This window comes from Pocillopora verrucosa, chromosome 10 (assembly GCF_036669915.1).
Source record: "Pocillopora verrucosa isolate sample1 chromosome 10, ASM3666991v2, whole genome shotgun sequence".
In the NCBI taxonomy this organism is placed as follows: domain Eukaryota; kingdom Metazoa; phylum Cnidaria; class Anthozoa; order Scleractinia; family Pocilloporidae; genus Pocillopora; species Pocillopora verrucosa.
Genome location: NC_089321.1, coordinates 20,174,573 through 20,196,479, shown reverse-complemented (window position 1 = coordinate 20,196,479; position 21,907 = coordinate 20,174,573). Strand labels below are relative to the sequence as shown.

Genomic DNA, 21,907 nt, shown 5'->3' with positions numbered 1-21,907 from the left:
TTGCAACCGCCGAAAATTCAGAATGGGAATGAAAATCATTCACCGTAGTTCGTGGCTCAGGCAATCTGCAGTATTATTCTTAGACATTTGCAAGTCCTTACATTTCCATTCCCTCCTGAAATAATATCACTTACCTATACTGCGTCGTAAGGTTTTGACTCTTCCTTTTAGACTGGCTTTTTCAGACCTCAAACTCTTGCACTCTCTCTTGAGTCGATCGAATTTTTCTTCACTTAAAAAGTTGCAAACTTGCACCGCAACGCTTTTTTTTTTAAACTTTTTCAAAATAATCTTCTTGTTTTCTCTGCTTCTTTTTGGCTGGTGGCTGATTTTTACTAGAAAACTGGCTGCCGTGAGGTCTTTTACGAGCCATCAGGAGTTCTCGTCAGCGAGTCGGCCGGCAATTAATTAACACAAATCTGCAACTTTGATGTAAACAACCCTCGGCATGAGCCCGCGTTCCTTTTATCAGGCAGTGTTACAAAGTAATGTAATCTACGCATGTCTGAGATTTCAGGGGGTTACGGTTTCCATAGGTGGGGTATCTTTCCGGGCGGGCGGCGGCCGGGCGGGCGGGTGGCTGCCATTAAAATCAAAGATGGCGACCATAATATTCGCTATGAAATTACTTAGCACTCGCTGGCCAAAATTACGCCTGCTCTGCTCTGCAGGCTAGGATAATCTCGAAGTCATGACCGAAGGACCGCGAAAAGATAACAGAGCCGTGGGAGGGGTAGGACCGGACATGTTTCCTTACTTGGAACTGGTTAGATCAAATGACCACCACAAACCGTATAATATTAAGCCAAGCTTTAATAATTATTCGATCTAAAAGAAATACATTTATAATTCGCAATTAGAACAAACGCAAATCAAGTCTTTATCTTGTAACTAAATTAAAAAACTTCAATATAAACTTACTTCTGCGGCGGTTCGTTACAACAGTCTCACTTTACGGGTTAGCAGATTCTCCAGGTAAGCGGATTTAGAGACAGAAAAACGATAACAAAATAACTTCTTTCTCACTTCGATTATGCTGAAAAACTGACTTAAAACATAATAATCTCACGCTTTTTAATCAATCTATTGAATTAACGTCAATCACGATTCTTGTCATCGAATAAATCTGTCAACGAGAGGCAACACCTATTTATTAAACAAAACAGACAGCTCCTTTTTTTTTTTCCACTGGGCCGGCTCCCGTCCACCCTTCCGGGCATAGTCGGTTATAATAACGCGGTGGGACCTGGGTACGAGACTAATCTGGTCCTTCACTGTCCTTCACTACACACGTCAGCTATATGGCGATGCTGACTTAACATTTCTAGGCGTTTCTGACTTTGCATAGCACATCACGATTACGGAACTCGTCGTGTCAGGGCAAAGTTTGGAGTAACTGCAGAGTACCTTGCCACTTTGGTCCAAAAAAAAAACTTCTCTCCTTGCGTAAGGTCCATTGTAATATCGTCATCGCGTAATGGTCTCGAAATATTACAAAATTAGCCAGGAACCACTAGGAAATAACTCATTTCAGTCTTTTCAGTTGTATTTATACAAGTACTGCCTGCTTTCATGCTTGTTAACGTATTCAACAAACAAATTACGACGTTTGAAAATATACCTCCTTTAAGGAGAGAAGCCGTTGTCAACGGAGATGGAAATTATTTTTACCGAGCTGTTGCACTCTGAAAGGGTTAAATACGCGGTAAAAACATGAGGAAATCCCTCGTTCAAGTGATAGTTTGTTTGAAAAAATTCAAAAGTCTTTGAGCTGCAACTTTTCTTCTCGAACTCCTGGAAGGATCTTGTCAGGAAAGGCAAGATCAAGCGAACTCCGGCAGAAACTGTAGACATATCATCGGTTGTGCGTCGCTCCTTAAGGGAACAATTTGTATCACTCAACGTCACAGAAGAAAGGGTTCAGTTTTGAGCCGATTATCAACGCTGATTCGTTCGCAATCATCACTTTAATGTACCGCAATAATATTAAATGTCCAAGCACGCCATTTCAATCTCCTGCTGCCTCAAGGTAGCTCTTCTAGCGTTCTTTTGTATTATCAAGCCACGAAAAACGCTAGAAGTAGATCTAACACACGTACAAAAAACTGGAATGGCTTAGTTGAGTTATGCCTTGGCGATTTATAGTTATTACAAAAACTTCCGTTTCCCTTGTATCAGCATTACCCAAATCCATTTCTGATTAAAGGGCTGCGAAAAAGCGAAAATCTCTTATTAAAATCGGATTTTTAGACGTCGGATTAACCGTTTACCATACATTTCCCTATGGGCGGCCGTCACCACCCATAGTCCATTTCACAATTTCATGTTCTAACTCGACATGGGCAACTAGACCGTTTATCATTTGGCTAAACTAGTCATGTTTAGGGTGTTCTGTTTCATGAAGAAAAACTAAACCGTCTATAATTTGGCCATGCCATTCCTTTATTAGCTATTCTATCCTGCAGCTGATCCTTAAACCATCTTTGTATTTGCTGATCTATTTGACATCCTTGTATTTTTGGTGGTGACGGCCGCCAAGGCTATCTCGCCGAAACCACCAAAAATACAAACTGCAAATGGAACAGCGAACTGCTGGGGGTATGACGTCATCGAATGTGAAGACTGCCGCGAAGCCATCACATGGCGTAGTCGCTGTATTCTATGGTAATTTTCATTAAGCTTAGCGGAAGCGACAACCAGAGCCAAATGCAAAGACAATAATTCGGAACCGCCAATATCATGTCATTTACGTTTCCTATAAAGCACATCATTTCAATTTTTAATTACGCCTCTTATGTATACAACAGGTTAGTCTGAGGAATTATGTGTGCTAAACTGGATAAATTATTTAAGAAAGCGTGGGCATTTTCATCAGTCGAGAAATGTATTAATTTACACTGGAGTGCGTAAACTCAAAACGTTTTAGATTTGCGCTTATTTTTAAGAAATATCTGAAGTTTGCAACACAGGACTTTTTGCGAGTTTAATACATGGCCTCGGCTAAGCACTCTGGAAGTTGGGAAAATCTCAAAAGTTGTACAAACCATCAAATGCGACTTGAATTCAATAACCTGTGATGTATTCCCCAAAACCACTCGAATTAAAAAAAGCTATGTAAACACGGAAAAACCCATTAAATAACCTTTCCCTTTTGAGAATCACCCCCGACCGTTTAAAATTCGCATGAATAAAAAATGAGACGTCATAGCCGTCAGGGCATCTACGACAAGTTCTGGAAATTCGTCTGAAATTCGAAAGAGAAACAAGTGGATATTTTCTAATGGCTGTTTTGTCCCCAAAGAAGTTCCACGGCATCATTGTGATTCTCCAAAGTTTTCTGGTAAATGCATATTCGAAGGCAAACAAAGAATTTTGCGGAAGCATATTTGAAACTCAAGCTGGTAAGCATGATTTAAAACACATCATTTCCAATTTTGTTTCTCTTCTATTATTTTTCAATAATGACGGTTCTTTCTCGTTGCATTTTAGATCGTGTTTTAACTGGACATGTCTTGCGTACCGTTAATGTTTCTCACGACTTTGAATGCCACCTGCAATGCCTCGGAAGTGATAACAAGAACTGCAAGTCATTCAATATCCGACCTGGAAACAAAACGAAAAACCGCGTCTGTGAGATGAACTACAGTTCACGGCAGCTGAAACCAAATGATTTCAAACACGAAAAAGGATCTATATACTATGGTTCCTTACAGGTTGGTTTGCCTGTTTACATTTCGGCCTCAAGTCAGTACAACAAAAGCTTGTTAGAGTCAGTAACTTAGATCTGGAGTGCCCATAGGAATTATGTTAGTCCAGTGCTGACCCCTTACTTCAACTAACGCCAAACGCAAAGTGCATGTGAACTTAAGAATTCCACGATATTAAGAAAACCGAATTCTTGAAGTTTTGAGGTGACTGAAAGATCAACAGAAACAAATAGAAAGTGATAAGAGCGCATCGCATCGAAAAGACTGCAAGGGGCCTGAGATGAATTTTCGGTAAAGAAAAAATACGTGATAAAGCTTATCGAAACATCATTGCATAGTCTACCTATGAAACAGTTTTTTGACTCGTTCATTTATGACTCTAGATCTCGTGCATTGATGTCTCCCTCCGGCGCAGCGGAAAAACAAAGAGAGGTCAATGTCATTCAGGCTACAAGGGGAAACATTGTGAAAAATGTGAGTACAGTTATCAATTTATCCTAAGTTTGGTCTCTTTTCATTTCAATTATTTTATTTAAAAAGGGAGTTTTTTTATTTCCGTTTGAGGAACCTGCTAGCTGTGGGCGCAACTCAAAATGCTATTCAATCAAGAAAAAAAGGTTTTTGCTCAATGTTAGCGCGCGCGCCAGCGTAATGTTTTTTCTAGAATCTGTTTTGTTTTTGCTTTTCAAGGTCATTTAAAGCCATAAAAAAGGCGATGAGCCAGGTTCGCACCATCGTTTGTTTTAGGCGACGCTCATCAACGATACTGTTTGGCTTTGCCTTTGATTTTCTTCAATTTGCTACGGTGAAATCTCTCAAAATTTCCACAATTTGTGAAATTTGTCCTCCCGATCATTTAAAAGCCGAAAAAATAGGGGTTACTGAGGAAGTTTCCTCGCTATTTGTAATTTTTTGTTTACTTCCTCTATCTCAAATTTAGCCTTATGAATTTTTTTATCAACAGGCACTAGGAAGGGCACAAATTTGTTTAACGGTCCAGCAAATCTTAGGAAATTCCACTGAAGGAAACGCGATAAATCTTGCTCGAAAGATCCCTATTTTCAAGTTCGTCGCAAAACATTAAATTATGGAATAGGATTTCACCAAGATCTATACCTGACTGCATGGGTAAACTATCGAGTCCATCGCCTTTTGGCAATCTTTCCCACGATGCTTTCCTTTTGGGCCTATGAATATTACAGGTGCAGTTGCTGGAAACCCTAGATTCCATCACATAAAAACTGCAATGAGTTAAACTGTTTTTAGCACACCCTTTCAGATAACAATCGTGCGTATCGTGCCACCATGTTTGTTTTGCATAGTGCCTTGTAAAGCTTATGCCATGTTTGCACCCAGATCTCGTGCCGTCAAAAAACCGTATGGAGCCTCCTGCCGGTCACGAATTGGTTCTTTGGCCTTCGGGGAGACAGGGAACTATTTATTTTTCATAAATGTTAAGACATTTACAGGTTTTCACGTATAAAAGACGTTCCCTACCAACTTGTTGATTTTTACTAAATGTTCAAATCGTTTTTAGTCTGTCCAACAGGATGGAATTTGTTCAAAAATAACTGTTACTTATTCAATGACTTTGCTATGACTTGGCTCCAAGCTCAAACGTTCTGCCGCGGCCTCAAAGGGGAACTGGTGAAGATTAACAGCGCCGAAGAGAACAAGTTCGTCTGGGACCTCGCAACAAGGCAAGCTCCGTCTGTGAACTATATTCGGATTGGGCTGAAGTGGAACTCAACAGCGAATGATTTCTACTGGTATGACCATTCAGTTCCAGTTTACAAGAATTGGGCTCCAGGTGAGCCGAATGGAAATGCTTCTGAGCCATGTGGTCACATGTACGGTCTTTCCTCGCCATCTAGCGAACAGCGTTGGAACGATATCTCTTGTAACCGAACCATGGGAACTGCTTGCCAAAGAGTTCTCTAGCCCAGTTAACCCAAAAGTGCTAGTTGTAAAGAATAGTTAACAAGTGAACGATTCCATTAAAGTAATATGATCATGTAGTTGGTGAAATTTGTAACCAAAATATGTGAAGAAAAAGATAACCGCTCCTTAAAATAAAACTTCTATAGAAAGAATAAAGTATAAGCCATAAGCCATGAAGGAACGGAGAAATAGGATCAGTTTGTTAATATGCTAAGATTTTAAAACAGAATGTATATAAGTAAAGATGATCATGTCTGGAGAAGTCCTCTTTTGAGGGAGATAAACTCATGCGTTTGATTAATACACGAAAGGCTGTAAAAACCCTGCATTAAAAAAAATGGACAGATCTTGGCACTCGTGCTTTTGTTCTTTATCACATTCTCGGTTTTACTTGACATTCTAAATACTTTGAAATGATGCCTTGAAGGTCAAACATGAATGGCGATGAATAATTAAATAAGTCATCAGTATGGAATATTGGATGAGGACCACTTTTCCGAGGGTACTACCTTCGAACCTGTCTTAAGCGGTCACCCAAAGAGAAACCGCTTAATACAGGTTGATCAGCGAATGATTGGCGTGATGTTCGTGCGTATTTGTCCCAACAGTCCAAAGATAATCTGCAAAGTATTAAGAATGTTAGAACTCAAAGTCCTGAAATTGATTTTCGGAGACAAACATGGGATCTTTTTTACTCGAAAGATTATTCTTAGTTTTATTTGTGTGGTTCCACTGTAAGTGACCGTTCAATACAGGTGGAAGACAATACAAACAGGCCGTTGGGGCTCGGTCAAACATGACCACAACCGCTTAACAGAAGTGAAAATTATTGAACTTAGAGGGTTAAAAATTTCGGGACTTTGAAAATCGATCGCTTAGTTAATATTCAGCAACCGCCCCTAGTCGCTTTGGGGGACTTCGTTGCTGCGTTGCGGCGATGCATAATTTTTGGTTTCTTTCAAACGAGTTTTAAACCGTACAAACAACCCTCGTTAGCGGGATTCGTGGTGGCTGTTGTCGAATTTCAATTGAAGAATAGAAAAACAATTGATAATATATAGATTTAGCCAAGCCTAAAAGTGGAGCTCGCATTTTTTTTTCCCGCACGTCTCAAGGGCACAACGCCTTGCCCCGGCTAGGACTAGAACCCGGGTCGTCCGACTCGGAGCCCAGTGCAGAACAAATTAAAGCCGTGGCGTTAGCGAGCCCGCGGTACAGTTGACCACGCATGTTAAAAGTAGCGCCCTGTACGGTCGTACGGTCGTACATCCAAATTTTTTCGGCTTGATGGGTTACTACTATTTTGTATAATTATGGGGCTACGCTCTGCGAGCTCCGCTATTAATGGTAATTTGTCGCAATGTTGAATGGACAGGTCTGTAAACTGCCTCAAATTGGAGTTGTTGAATGTACCCATGCTTAATACAGGTTCGGCTCCACATGAGTACTACGTGAATGCCTCAGAGTGTGGCGCGACCCCGCGCAAGAAAATCTTCAGTTGGACGCAACCGTTTACCAAAAACATGCTTTTAACGTCGGATAACAATGTTATCAGAATTTTTCCATATATCGTGTCAGAATAAAATGAAACGTTTGCGTCTTGCGAAAAAGTAAACCTAATTATTACTTGTCTCAGTTATAATGACAATTCGAAATGGCACACAAATACAGATAGGCTCAATGGACTCCAACCGTCATCAACTTAATAAAGGGGTAAGTTTCTAAGGAAACTGTGGTGCTGCGTCGGTGGGAGAGTATAGCAGGTAATTTAGTGTTAACAACTGGGTTGAAAACGTAAATTAGCCACCGTAAAGGGTAAAAAAGCTGACGTTTCGAGCGTTAGCCCTTCGTTAGAGCGATTAGATGATGCAATATGCTAATCAGGCTCTTTTTAGCGCCATTCTTGCTGCACTTACGGCTAATAATTACCACTGAAATGAATAACAAGTATTGGAGGGATGAAACCTTCCACTTCCTCTATCATTTGAGCATTACTCCCCGCTAGTCGCGAATCATTTCATTTCAATTAGCTAAGAGAATTTGGTGTCATATCAAGTGCAGTTCCAGCCGATAAGTTTGTGCATTTTCGCCTCCTGTTGCTCAGCAATGAAACAATGTATTGATTCTATCGAAGAAAACTATGTGTTTAAAATTCCTAGAAGCAAAACGATTACACTCAGAAAACCTTTAAATTTCCCTTCATTAACAATTACTAATCACTAAGTAAACAACATTTTTTTTCCTGTAAAAACAATTTCCACTCCGTACTTTGGCTTGAATACCAGGTTTATTGACTACTACGCATTGAAAGCGATCAAAATGCTGTTAAAGCCAGTTCAAAAGGCATTGTGTTCCTATTTAACTGAAAGAAAACTATTTGTGGAAAAAATAGCTTCATATCTACTAATATGGTCTGCAAGTCATAAGTAAGTAAGCCACAAACGGCATTACGTTTTCCACTCCATTCCCTCGAGTTATTAAACATTCCCTTACGAAAATGCGTCTATCTCACGTTGGAAAATATAAAATAACCTCGCGCATATAAAATTATCTTCTATGGTACTTTCAGGTGTCATTTTTCATCAATCACTGTCTCTGCTATTTTGTTAACCTTTTGAGGCACTTTGTTAACTATTTCCAGCCAATCAGACAAACTATAACAATGATAGTGACAGTTAATGACGGCAAAACTCATCGGGAAGTGATAACGACCGATGTTGTTTTATTGCACAAACAGGCCTGTTAGCCTCAGATCAAACTGGATATGTCGGTTCTGTTCATTGAATTCGACATACAAATGTTCCCTGAATTAGTAACAAAACTATATCTACATGCACTACGTGTCATCTTTTCTTTTGCTCTTTAGTTTATCGAATCTCTTCTGAAGGTGATCGTTAACGGTCTGTAATTCGCCTATTTCATCTTGAGCTTTACGAAGCTGCAATAAAAAGGGAGAGAAATAGAATAAGAGCAACGAAAACTTGCCACAACGCAAACAACAACAACAACAACAAAAAGGGCATTACGTGAAGTTTCTACGTCTCTGTAATTCCAAGAATATTTGTCAGGAGCTTGGGACACAAAACACTTTCGCGTCCCTCGTGAAGATTCGACCCCCAGAACTTCTGATTTCAAAGTGGTAATCTTTCAGAATTAGCACTATGGAGTCGGGGGAGGGGGAGGGGAAAGAGAGAGAGGGAGGGGAAGAGGGAAAGGGGGAGCGGAGGGTGAGTAACGAGCTAGTAAACAGTCTAGAAACATGCATTAACACAAACCTCTCTTTGCAACTTTCTTTTTTCAGCTTTAAGAGAATCCTCCGTCGCTTCCTGTGAGAAACAGAAGTTTTGAAATTGTAAACTTGAGGAATCAGATAAAAAAAGAAAATAAGAAACTACAAGAACGGCACTATGGGTAAACTGACATCTTAGAACTTAAGATAGAGTTCTCACCGCGGCCTCCGCCTGAGTCTTGTAACGCTTCACTTGACTTTCCAGTCTCGCCACCTAGAGCAGATTTCACATTCGAGTCAATAATGGACGGTAAAGAAGAACACAGAAGAAACTCACGCAATGTCTGTCACGCAACACTTCTCTGCGACAGAAAGCGAAATGACCACTTATTGCCGTTTTGCCTTGGGCCTGCAGAAATCATTGTAAAATCACTGAGATAGTGAAAGAAATTACGTACCAAGGGAGAAGCGTTGTTTTGGACAATTGCATGAGTTAAATTTCTCGTAGTTTTAGTGACTTAAGTTCCGCTTTTGGCTGATTAACAATTTGTAACAGTTAGCACTAAACTCCTTCGGTCAGAAATCTTCAAGTTCTCTTGCAAAGAAGGAAGGTATTTGTTCCCCCTACGCATCCAGTAAGCAGGTATGTTAGGGTACGTTCGGGGGTTTAACTTCATCACTTAACATGTACTAGGTACATTCAACAACTCCAATTTAAGGCAGTTTACAGACCTGTCCATTCAACATTACGACAAATTACCATTAATATCACTTGCTTTTCTATTCTTCAGTTGAAATTCGACAACAGCCTCCAAGAATCCCGCTAACGAGGGTTGTTTGCTCGGTTTAAAACTCATTTAAAAGAAACCAAAAATTATGCATCGCCGCAACGAAGTTCCTAAAGCGGCTAGGGGCGGTTGCTGAATATCAACTTTATACGAACGTTTGAATGTAACCCCAGGGTTGTAGATAAGAGCCGGCAGCCGGCGAAGTACGCCGGCTTCTCTGCAAGGTTTCGCCGGCTACTTTCATTGCTTCGAGAGCCCGTACAGTGATGATGTTTATCAGGTCTAAACTTGGGCTCAATAAAAACATAAATTTGCACTGCCTATCTTTTCTGAAAACATAAAAAGACCTCTGACCCAAGGTTAGTTTAAAAACGTTCTGATGGGGACTGTCTTTTTGACAAATCTTGCTGCGGTGGCAGGAAAGTACGAACGATATGACGTTTTGTCCGCCATATTGGATTTCGAGATATGAATACATAATTATGCGAGCAGGAAACTGGGAAAGAGCAGTTTCGAGACCACTCCGGACCCACAGCCGGTTACCTTTAAAAAAGCTCCGGCTACTTAAAACCTTAAAAAAAACCCCCTGAACCCTCTCTTATATTTTCACAGGCACTACTTAAACTAGAAAGTTTATCCCTTAGAGAACTTCTTGCACTCGTCACACAACCCTTCTTCTCTCCTTCTGGCGTATTCCTATGTAAGAGTTTGAAATAGGCTCAGTGTCACTTGTGAGGATAAGACAAGAATTTCGATAAATGAATTCGATTTAGTAAGCGTTTTGTCCAATACTCTCTTCTTTCAAATGACTGACTGATTGACAAGTGGCATGGAGATGAGTTTAAGCTATTTCAGCCATTCAGTTTTACTTACAAGTCCTTCAAGCCGCGCATTGTCCTGCTCTGCTTTTTGCAGCTTTATTTTGAAATCATTTATTTGCCTACTAAATTCTCCTGGAAGGAAAGGGAAAGATAGCATAATAATTTGTAAAATACTGACACTTTGTACCTAAATACAAGTTGGAATACGTTCAAAATTTCACAAGGCAAAGCGGGCCTTTCCGGTCAGCAGTCATTGTCACAGGTGCAAGCTTACGTGGAACGCTGCAAGTGTGTTACCGCTGACATCGTTGAGCCGTCGAGAAATTTGGCAAAGGCCGCTCTTCCAGCGATCCCGGGCACTTTCGTAACTTTTTTACAATCGCTACCCCACCCAACCCCCTTTACTTATTCCCTTCATTGATCTAAGCAGGGTTGACAGGCGTTGGGGAAGCTTACTCATAGCTGGGTTGCAGAGATTTGCCAACCATGAGGGTGATATTCAATCTGAGGGCTGGCTCGCTGCAGTGGAGCGCCCTGATACCACCGGGCAAGCACCTTCAACTTCAGCGAGACAGCGTCTGTTTTGAATGAATCTAATTTACCTTAAGTCATTTAACGCAACGCATGTTTTAATAACGTGTTAATTCAAGTGGTAAGTAAGACGAGGAAATGAGATTAGTGATGAAACTGTTACAAATTTTACTCAGCAATTAGTAGACGTTACAATCACATGATTAGGACGCCGTCACTTTTATCGTTCGTTAACTTACGTTAGTTTGCATCCATAAATGCATTCGTTATGTATTACTGCGTTACGCGTTAATTCACCTGTGCATGTAAGTGAAATGAGTTTTAACTTAACCATGAAGCTATCATTTATGGCAACACAAGAACACAACAAGAAGAGGTAGGAGATTATTTCGGTGTCACTGTCACAGAATTTGTTCGACAAGACATAACATTGCAGTTTGGTTTATGCAGATGGGAAAAGCTAAGCCTTTCCCCAACACGAGAAAACCTTGTTTTTGCAACACGTACATAAGAAACTGACTATCTAACCCTGAGGAAACGTATGAATTTTCTTTCCCTTATAAGCGTACTGATACACAGGTGGAACCCACAATCCAAGCAAATCTTGAAAAACAACCATATGAAAAAGAAAGGCGGGAGAGAGATGTCCTAAGAGAAGGACATGCCCTTCTTGTTACACGAGTCCCCAGGACAGGATAATTTTTTTTGGCAAGGATCAAATTTTCACAGATCTCCAGCAAAATTACTTTACAGGTGCCTATGCACTACCAATTTTTCAAGCTACAGCCGAAAGCTGCTATGAGAAGAGCTAAACCCTGCTGGCCTGGTTCAAATGTTATCAAAACAACAGAACAATGGAAACTGGAAATATAACCCTGTCAAAAATGCAATGAAGACTACTTGCAGTCTAAAAAATTGTGTTTCCACAATTGCAATTAACTTGTTGATGGTAAATCTCAACAAAACAACACATACTTCTAAGTTCTTCTAAATCAGCCGTGATTGCTTTGGGCGTCTCAATATCTTCTCTCTTCAGAGATGCTACTTCTGTTTGAAGATTCTTTATCTGGTAATGAAGAGAAAAGAGTCAAATACAATGAATCATCAGTATCAGATACATGTGTCATAAATTCCTCTTGCTTGTCACAACTTGAAATCCCCTTTTCAACCTACTCACTCCCAAGATCTCATCAGTCTTTTTTCTTACTGTCTGCCATACCATTCTTATATTAGTTTGGAGAATTTAGTATCGGATCAACTAATAATCCCAACTCCTTACTAATATTTTTCTTTATTCCCATCACTTGTCTGCTTGATATTGTTTAGATAATGTAAGGAGAAATCAAGTCTGGATCAGGTGGGGAGTTAAAGAGGTAAGTCTCCCTGATTTCTGTTGACTTTTGAAGGCCATACTGTATAATTGTGGACTAGTGACTAGTACCCAGCTCAACCTGTCGCATCCACATCTGGGAATGGAGTGATAGTGGAATCAAACCTCAGATGTACTCAAAGAAAAGAAACACACCAAGTGTAATTCACATAATGTTGCCATTTCTAAGTACAAAAGTTTGATTTTTATCTATTGCATCCACAGCCAAAATCTCATTTTCTTTCAATATCAAACAAAGCAGGACAGAAAAACTTGAACCAGAGAAAAATTTCAACTAACTAACCTAGAGATAAAAACAAACTGAAAAAAAACCTTTCAGCACCTGTAAAACTAAAACATCCTTTTCATCTGACAAAGATGGCCGCCGACTGTTTGAACGACTCTTTAGTGGTTCAGATACACTGCTTCGATCTTCTGAATAAATGATAGAAAAATAAAAACAATGACAGCAAGTGAATCCTTAGTTCTTATAAATGTTTGAATTACATGTATATATTCAGAAACTCTGTTTCGTGAGATTTCATCATTGTATAACTCAGCAGCAATGATCTCACTGCATTCATACCATTCTGCATTAGTACCAGTATGAATGGAAAATTGGTCTTGTGCAGTACTGTCCAACATTTTTCAATTAACTTTCTAAACAGGGGAACACCTAATTTTTCTTTAAAAACAAGAAAAACTGAGAAGGATGGAGGCAAAAGTCTGTCTGGCAAAGTCATGCAGGAACCACTCAATACTATCTTAAGGTCTAGCACTAGTCTAACAATTCATACCTGAAGATGTTTCATCAGGCACAGCCAAACTGAGAGCATCCCTTAAACTAACTGTGCTAGTTTCATCATCCTCACCATCCTTCAGAACCTGATCTTCGTACAAGGAAAGACCTCGCTCCTGAAAGGACAACAACAAATCATTAGTTTACCCTACAAAGATTCAGGCACATGTGCCACAGCATTGTGGCAAAGGGTGCAAGAGAAAATAATTTGAAATTGGAATGCAAGTGTAATATAAATAATTTTTTTAAAAAAGGGTATCATTTGGCTAATTATTGGATTTAAGGTGTCAAATGGATTAAGGTAATGCCTACTAGGAAAATTATAATTAAAACAGAGAGAACAGCAAACTTAAGGCAACTAAATAACATCCAATTTAACATCTATCTGGGATATTTCTTAGTTCATGGAGAAGTTGACAATGCAACACAGTTCATATGTTTTTGCAGAAACAAAATTTGTTTCAAATCCTGGTTTTTTTTTCTGCTAAAGCCATGTTTTGTCGTGAGAGAAAGCACACTGTCTTAAAATCTTATAAACAATCTTATACATGTATTAATGACTTCTTACCGCCAAGAAATTATCTCTAAACTCAATGGCTTCCTTGAGTTGTTGAATTTCTTCTTCCTTGCTTTTTATGGTCTTTTCAAATCTACTGCATTCCTGAAAAGGAAACAAAGAATTCATAACCATCAGATAGCTTTACCTGAAAAAAGAATAATTTAAAAAGTTTGATAAGAAGAAATATAAAGCCTACATCAAACCAAAGAACAAAGTTAACTTTTTTAGCAGGAGGCCAAAGGGCTATCAAAACATTTTGGTTCAGTCGCTAGATGGAACAAATTTGATTGTGAAATATTTTAGCTCACAAGGAAGTACAAAAACTTCAACTTTTAGATACATTTCTTTATGTAGAGCATTCTTGCTCTTCAACAAACACCAGCTGGGTGTATACGCACCTGAAGAGTTTCCTTCTAAAGAGCTAATTTACATAGAGAACACTAAAAGACATCGAGTTGGTTGCCTGCTGACAACCAGAAATCAAATGCTGATTGCCAACATCAAATTCTAAGTTGCATTGATGAACAGCTGGTCACAATATTGAACCCTGCATATGAGCCTTTTTTCCGCAAACTTTTACTGAATATATACTTGGTGAAAACGACCTCTAAAAGTCTAAATTGCCTTTTAATTTGTCTCTGCAATTACCTTTGCTTTTTCTTTGAATTCAGCTTTTACTTCACCTGAAATCTCTTCCTCTTCAACAAGTCTAAAATGTGATATCAAATAAAACTATTGTTAAGTAGATCAAAAAAGAACTTTTTTGATCCTGTTTACACAATCACTGACTTTATTCCTGGATGTGCACAACAATCTCTACCATACATAAGTACCTGTCTTTCAGACAGTCCACTTGATACAGTAGTGCTTGCTTCTCATTGTCCAGCTGAGCATTGGAAACCATTGCCTTTCTGTACTTATCTTCAATTTCTTTCAGGTTTTCCTGAATATCAACACAACAAATGAAGTGATGAAATACATTCCCCTTGTTACAACTAATTGTGACTTTTGAGCCCTTAATTTCCAAAATCTGGTTATCTTGGGTTAAATAAAACAAGGTAATTCAGTATTATCAACTGGGTTGATAACCTAAATTGGCCACCATAAAGAGTTCCAAAGGGGAGATTTCAAGAGTTAGCCCTTTACCAAAGCAGAATCATTTAAATAAAAACATGTGTGTTTCAAAAAATACAAGGCTTGCTCTCATGTTCATTGTTGAGATGATTTACCAGAAGGTCAAATGTTTTCATGGTGTTTACCAGAAAGTTTTTAGAGGTGATGAAAAGGGAAAGCTACATTGTAGTTACTGAAATTGGAAATTCTGATCTATAAAACATCAACTCGACATCATCAGCTCTGATGTCCACTCTTCTATTAAAAAAAAGAAAAAAAACTATGATCACAAACCTGAAGACTTTTTAAAACTTTCTCTGGCACCAATGGCCCATTCATGTCTATACTCTGGTCTCTTTGAATAGTACTAAGGCTTGAAGATCCTGTAGAAATTGATCTTGCCACTGGATTCTTTTGCAAAGATGGAAACAATTGTGGAAATTAAAGCTAAAAACTATGACTAAGTAAAGCACAATAGTACAGTGACAACAAAAGGGTGAATTATGCTTTTTTCAACAATCCAGTTACATTGTATCACAGAGATCTAGCTTACAGCATGTTCAATTTGCTTCTTCATAAATCTTCCTCCTCCTGTGATTCATTAAAAAAATTTGATTTGGAAACCTTGTTGCCAATTTGCAATTACGTTTTAAGGACATTGTCAGACAAGGTAACTATGCTGCTTAGCTTATAAAATAAGAGGTATGTGTGGTCTTTCACCAACATCCACGTATGCATGAACATGTGGCAAAGCCAGTTTTAATTTATGAGAAAAGACTTGTCAAGAGTCCTGGAGGTCTTCTGAAGTTATGTTGGCTGATAAACTGCCATTTGAAAATTTCATAGATGAGGTTAAAATAAAGAATGGCTGTGAATTTGTATCAGCAACTCTTGGGAAGATTCACTTTTGTAAAAAGAAAAAAGAAAAATAACTTGGCTGCTCTTTGGAGCACTGATGTTGTTCTACTTGTTACTACGGCTGATAATCTTCACTTTCTCACAAATAGTGTATCTACAGTGTACCTTCTTTCTTGCAGGTGGAATGGGTGGCTCCTCATTTAAAGCCTGTTCATCATCATCAACCTGTAAATTTAGAAACAGAGGGAATCTTTTATCTAATTTCCTATCATTCCCATAGCTACATGTCTATAACTTCAAGTCAACTGAATGTGTTTTTGTTGGGTTTTCATCTACCTCCAGCAATCTTTATTCTAATTGAAATTTATCACCTTTGGTTAGAGTTTTATTATGTTTAGTTGCAAAGTACTTAAATAATAAGTAAATTTCAATCAAGACTAACATTTCCTCCTTCTTCTTGTTGCCTTTCAAGCTCCTTCAGACGAATACTCCTTGCCTCTGCTCTGGCTGCTCTTTTTGCTGCAAGACGTGCCTCTGCCTGTAACACACACACACACACAACCAAATTCAATACTCAATATATGAGTCAAATTCAAAACATGAATGGTCTACAATCTATAAATAATGATGATTTCTACAAACATATACTCAGCAAAATAATTAAACCAAGAAAAAAAAAAACATCCAAAAATGCAATCAGACAAACATGACCAGAGCTGTCATGAAGAGCTGTTAGACAGATAGGTCTGCCATCCTTAACCTATAATTCCTGAGAGTGATAAGCATCTTATTTCTCCTTACAATATCAGACCTAAATTAACCATTAAGGTCATGAAAATGAGGGAAATGATCATGAACTCAAGAAGTTATTGACTGTTAAACTCTCCTTGTGAGTGCCACAGGAAATGCATACAGAAAAATTTGGAAAACATGCATACTGATGTTAGGGTTTTTAAGGACTAACCTGCTACTTAAGCATCAATATCATAATAGAATGGCAATAATAATCATTTACATAGTGCTTTTTCCATAAATTTCCAAAAGTGCTTTACAGAGCGAGCATGGTAAACTAAAATTTAGGATGCTCCATAGGGATTTTGCTCAATGTTGGCACGTGCACCAGTGAAATGTTTTTCTAGATAATTTTTATTTTTTTGCTTCTCAAGATAACTAAAAGCCATCAAAAGGCAATGAGCAAGGTTCAGACTATTGTTTGCTGTAGTCAATATTATCAAAATGATTTTTGTTATTAAGCTAAGGCTACACAAAGGGAGGTGCTTGCCAGTGATAATTTAGTTCTGCCTTTGATTTTCTTCAATTTGCATTGGTGAAATCTCTCAAAATTTTCACAATTTGTGAAAATTGTTCAGCTGATCATTTAAAAGCCAAGAAAAATAAGATTTACCAAGCCATTTTCCTTGCCATTTGCTATTTCCTTCCTCTATGAATTGTATTTATCAACAGGCACTAGAAAGGGCACAAATATGTTTGATGGTTCAGCAAATCTTAGGAAATTTCATTGAAGGAAATCCTATAAATCTTTCTCAAAAGATCCCTATTTTCTTTGTTGCAAAACATTATGTAATGGAAAAGAACTTTGCCAAGATCGGTATCTGATCATGCGTAGACTTTCAAATCTGCCACCTTTTGATAATCTTTTCCTATAAACCTATGATTTTTATAGGTGCAGTTGCTGGAAACCCTAGATTCCATCACAGAAAAACTGTTTTGTGTTAAACTGTTTTTAACACACCTTTTCAGATAACAGTCATAAAATCATATCAAGCCACCATGTTTGTTTTGCATGTTGACACTTTTAAAGCTCATGCTATGTTTGCAACCAGATCTCACACAGTCTGTAACCCTAAGGAGCTCCCTTAAAAGACCTAATACAGAATTTACAAGCTCAACACTAGCACAAAATATTGAAATACTATTAATCACTATAAAGAGAGTGGCATGCACCTGTTGAGAAACATACATCTTCAACTGTTTTTTTTAAAAAATCTTAAGTCTGGCATAATCGTATATACTTTGGTAAAGAATTCCAAAGAGATGAAACCAATACTTATAACCATAATAACCTAAATTATAATGTGACATTTCCAATTTCTCATGGGTTGACAATCTAATATTATGGTGAGGTATATAAATGTCTCAAAGGTCAATAATATATGGTGGCGTCAATTCATTCAGTGCTTTGTATGTTAACAACAGTATCACAAAAAAAATCAAATAACATCAAAGAAATTTGTGCACTGGCCAATAAACCAATTTTGAGTGGAATTGAATATATAGTTTACCAGCAAAAGGTTTTAGCATGTGCATCAATATTAGGTTCAAAATTTTCTCAAAGAGTTAAGGAAACTTTAAGGAACAAGTGACACATTTGTGACCGTGAAAAGTAAAATGGACACTAACAGTTATCCGTTTGAATGGGTAAACTGTTCTTTATCTATTCGTTTTCTGTTCGAATGCCTAAAAAAAATCTGTTCAAAGCGTTCGACAAACCATTCAAACAGTTTGCATATCCGTTTGAAATACATTAGCATCCATTCAAATAGTTTTTGCAACCGTTCACCACTTAGAGGTGTCCGTTCAGAGAACTGCAGCATCCGTTCAACAGTTTGATGTCCCTTCTGTTCATCTGCACAAAAGGAGAATATTGCATTCATTTCTCTACAGATACTCAGCATAGTGGTTGAAATTTCGCGATCCACATCTTTGTGACTAAATTGTGAGACAAACGATTAACTCAGCTATCATTTTAAACCATGACGACAAACAGTTTCAGACAATAACTAAAAATGTTAGGTACTAAATTATAAAATAGGCAAGCACTTGCAAAAGAGTCATTTCTAAGTCATGAAAATTTTCACTGAATAAGGAAATTGCTCTAATTGGCAGAGAAAAACGGTGAGGACTATTCACCAAGTAAAGTGAAGGAAGTAGAGCAATGTTGAAAGTGGAGGAACAAAGGCACCTTTGCATCCTCAAACTTCTGCAGTTCTTTTCCACAAAACAAGAGCTGGGTGCCAGTAACACAGATGGAACCCATGGAAAACAGTGATTGGATAGGAACAAACTGAAACGTTTAAAAGCATTAGTATTTGCAAAGTTTTCAGTGGAGTCGTCAGAAGAAAAGAGAAAATTTGGCGTGCTATTAAAGGCAAGATTAATATCTAACAGGTTAGCAAATTATTGACTGTCCAGGCAAATTAACTTCATTACTATTTTTTTTTTATTGTGAGGTCAATATCATGCAACATCAAAAGCGGTTCTAGCCATGACTTATACCCTATTCACACCACCAAAACATGTTTTGTTAAATTTGTTTTTACTTGAATGAAAATCATAAATGGAGAACTGAAAAACTTAATTTTCCAAAGGATTCAAGTACTTGCTAACTTGCATTTCCGATGCCCTAAATATAAGTAAAAAATATAAGGTTAAGAAGTTTCTGCAAAGAAAAAAAATACACTTTGTTTAACAAAACAACTTTAAAACATGTTCAAGTTTTGGTTTTACTTTCCTCATTTGTATGGCATTCATATCTCAGTAATTTCAGTTAATGAAATCAAGTACAAAGTGGCCCACAGTTTATGGTCTATCAGCAGAGCATTGATTTTTTTTGATAACATGTTTTTGATAACATTTTTTTGATGAGAAATTGAAAATCTCCATTTTTGATTGTGAGAATAAAGGCCTTGAAATTGACAACAACGACAAATTAAATGAGAACAATATACAGCAGCGTTGCCCAACGTTCCTGTAAGCAATTTATTCATCCATATGATTGGCAAACCAATTATACAACCAATCGTACAGATTAATAATATTTTCATCTGTTTGAATGGCTTGCCAGTCCATTCGACATTATAAGTTTTACTCATCCATTCAAATGGCAAAGCAAACCATTCTATGGCTAATCAAACTGTTCAAATAATTCATTCATCCATTCCAATGGTTTGTCTGTCTGTTCAAAACTTTTACTCATCAATTCAAATGGCTGACCAAACCATTCAAATCCTTTATTCAACCATTCAAATGGTTTGCCCGTCCGTTCGAAATTTTTACTCATCCATTTGAATGGCTGACCAAACTGTTCAAATAATTTATTCACCCATTTGAATGGTTAGGCAAACTGTTCAAACACTTCAAGGACTGTTAGTAAACCGTTTGTCATCTGACGGTTTTGCCTTTCATGGTCACATTTAAACTGACATTTCAACTTCTGCGTAATCTCACAAAACAGCCTAGTGTTCATGATAACCTGGCCACCAACTATTACTTATTTGCCTTCTACCCTTAAGAAAATCCTGCATGACAGTGGGTTATTGAACCAAACCTGGGCCAAACTGCTGGGAAGTGAACCCTCTCATCACTGCACTAATAATGTCAACTTTCAGGAGAACAACATCAGCTTAAACATTCAACCCCTAAGAGTGACAGGAATCTAATCTCTCTTTACAATATCAATGCTTAAGTCATCAGAATGTAGGAAATGATCAGAATAGAGAAGTTCTCAATTGCAAGGCAAATTCTCTGTCAGTACCAAAGGAAATGTTTCAAGAATGCTATTGAGAACAAGCAAAGTGACTAAACTAAGGGTTTAAAAGGACTTCTATCTCATTTTTTCTTTAATCACTGCCATTTATCTTTTGTCATGAAGAAAAATATATTTAAAAGCATTGTGTTTACATGAGATAAACATTCACACACATGTTATTCTGGTTTCAAAAGGATGCATTCGTCTACATGTCTATTAACAATTCTGTGTGCTGCAAATTGAAAGTGTAACTTGCTAAACCTACAAATTCATCACCAAATACAAGCAATTTGAAGAGTTAACTGCTCAATCGACAGAATGGTTTTAATTCCAATATCAGTGACTTTGATTGTCATTTCAAAACAGGAGTAAACTGAAGTGCGACGATTTTTATCACTTGTAGAACGGTTAAAATTCGAATGAAAGACTAACGGTAAATGAACACCTTTAGCGATTAAAAAGTTACTTGGTTCAAAAAGCAGCTGAACATAAACCATGAATAGTTGGAACGTACTGAATCTACACAGGAAATGGTTTAGGCGGCCGCCCACCGTAAAAAGTCAAAGTGGTAGCAATCGTAAATAATAAACAACACCAACACGCCCCGGCGCCACAGGCAAGAGATAAATGCTATGTTATCGAAAGCTATGAAACTCGGGAACTACCCGACGCTAGCGAAGACAAAGAAGCAAAACTGAAATGAAAGGAACAAACTTTCGACTCGAAACTATTTTTAGGATGTGTTCAACAGTGAGTGCCACAGCCACCGGAAAATCGTGACTTGCTCCACTAATGTAAAACTGTCACTAGAAATTTACATCATTCATGTACACGAATTGTACGTCGAGTGAACTGAAACGCCAAGAAATTCAGGAAAGACTGAATCTTGAAAACTTATCCGTAACGAACCAAAAAACCATAACAAAAGCGTTCAATTACTCGGCAGTATGCGAAAAATCATAAGTTCTTCGTCAGCATTAAAATTTCTGGTCCAGTAAGTGAATCTCCCGACACGAATCAAAATTCACGTTGAAAAGATTAAGAACAAATTATCTCTTACCTCACGAGCAATTTGATTTAAGGCCTGGTCTTCTGAAGAAGACGTTGTCCTAGTAAGCGGTCTCCTTCTGCCACCGTGTGCTGAGCTCATTTTGAACGATGAAGTCACACAAACACACACCTTCCTCGGCAACTTTTAAGCAATCAGCTAGTCTGGATTGAATACTAGAACTTACATCTGTTTCCACAAATTGTACACATTAAGTCCGCTCGTTTTGTAGTTTTTCTACGAAGGAGTCCGGCAGGGAAAGCCTAATTATCTGCTTTGCTTAGTTCAACACTCCTAAAATAAATTCACAAGGCAAGGCAAATATTATTCGCTTCGTAGCACCACTTTTCCGCCATAGTCGCCTGTTGGTGGAATCTCCCGGATCAAAAGTAACAGAATACATGCGCCGGCATTTTCAAATGGTGCTATCCGCTGACCGTACTCCTTGGCTACTTGGGGGCGAGGCAGGCTCTGTTGGCTGTTGCCTGTAAGCCCTATCATGTCACCAGCTATGCTTGATTTTTTTTCAAATCATGCTCAAAATTATGCTCGTTTTGGAAATAATGCTATTTTTCTCCTATGGTTTGCTTTTCAA

General features: G+C 38.0%; 2 protein-coding genes across 3 annotated transcripts; one reads left to right on the top strand and one right to left on the bottom strand.

Annotated features, from left to right (window-relative positions):
• Positions 1-3,198: 3,198 nt before the first annotated feature.
• On the top strand, positions 3,199-5,985 carry LOC131774836 (uncharacterized). Its single transcript, XM_059090915.2, has 4 exons — positions 3,199-3,401; positions 3,490-3,713; positions 4,091-4,181; positions 5,245-5,985. Exons 1-4 carry the CDS (start codon positions 3,281-3,283, stop codon positions 5,646-5,648), a joined length of 840 nt encoding a protein of 279 aa, XP_058946898.2. The 5' UTR covers positions 3,199-3,280; the 3' UTR covers positions 5,649-5,985.
• Positions 5,986-7,916: 1,931 nt separating this feature from the next.
• On the bottom strand, positions 7,917-21,685 carry LOC131774808 (leucine-rich repeat flightless-interacting protein 2-like). 2 transcript variants are annotated; one of them, XM_066173365.1, is made up of 14 exons: positions 21,325-21,685; positions 16,158-16,253; positions 15,881-15,940; positions 15,152-15,268; positions 14,578-14,687; positions 14,393-14,453; positions 13,754-13,846; positions 13,184-13,301; positions 12,730-12,821; positions 11,993-12,083; positions 10,539-10,618; positions 9,098-9,151; positions 8,924-8,974; positions 7,917-8,586 (listed from the first exon to the last, which is right to left on the bottom strand). In XM_066173365.1, the coding sequence occupies exons 1-14, from the start codon at positions 21,412-21,414 to the stop codon at positions 8,485-8,487; spliced, it is 1,215 nt and encodes a 404-aa protein (XP_066029462.1). In that variant the 5' UTR covers positions 21,415-21,685; the 3' UTR covers positions 7,917-8,484. The 2 variants fall into 2 exon arrangements, with proteins under 2 accessions (XP_066029462.1, XP_058946875.1); XM_059090892.2 differs by having other exon boundaries at positions 12,730-12,818.
• Between the last annotated feature and the right edge of the window lie 222 nt (positions 21,686-21,907).

What these genes read in the sequence shown, in the direction of transcription:
- LOC131774836 (XM_059090915.2), top strand. Translation starts at nt 3,281, where the DNA reads ATGGCTGTTTTGTCCCCAAAGAAGTTCCACGGCATCATTGTGATTCTC. An exon ending in CATATTTGAAACTCAAGCTG is followed by an intron (nt 3,402 to 3,489) that starts GTAAGCATGATT and finishes GTTGCATTTTAG; the next exon opens with ATCGTGTTTTAACTGGACAT. An exon ending in TATACTATGGTTCCTTACAG is followed by an intron (nt 3,714 to 4,090) that starts GTTGGTTTGCCT and finishes TTATGACTCTAG; the next exon opens with ATCTCGTGCATTGATGTCTC.
- LOC131774808 (XM_066173365.1), bottom strand. Translation starts at nt 21,414, where the DNA reads ATGAGCTCAGCACACGGTGGCAGAAGGAGACCGCTTACTAGGACAACG. An exon ending in TAAATCAAATTGCTCGTGAG is followed by an intron (nt 16,254 to 21,324) that starts GTAAGAGATAAT and finishes TGTGTGTTACAG; the next exon opens with GCAGAGGCACGTCTTGCAGC. An exon ending in TTCCACCTGCAAGAAAGAAG is followed by an intron (nt 15,269 to 15,880) that starts GTACACTGTAGA and finishes TCTTTGCAAAAG; the next exon opens with AATCCAGTGGCAAGATCAAT.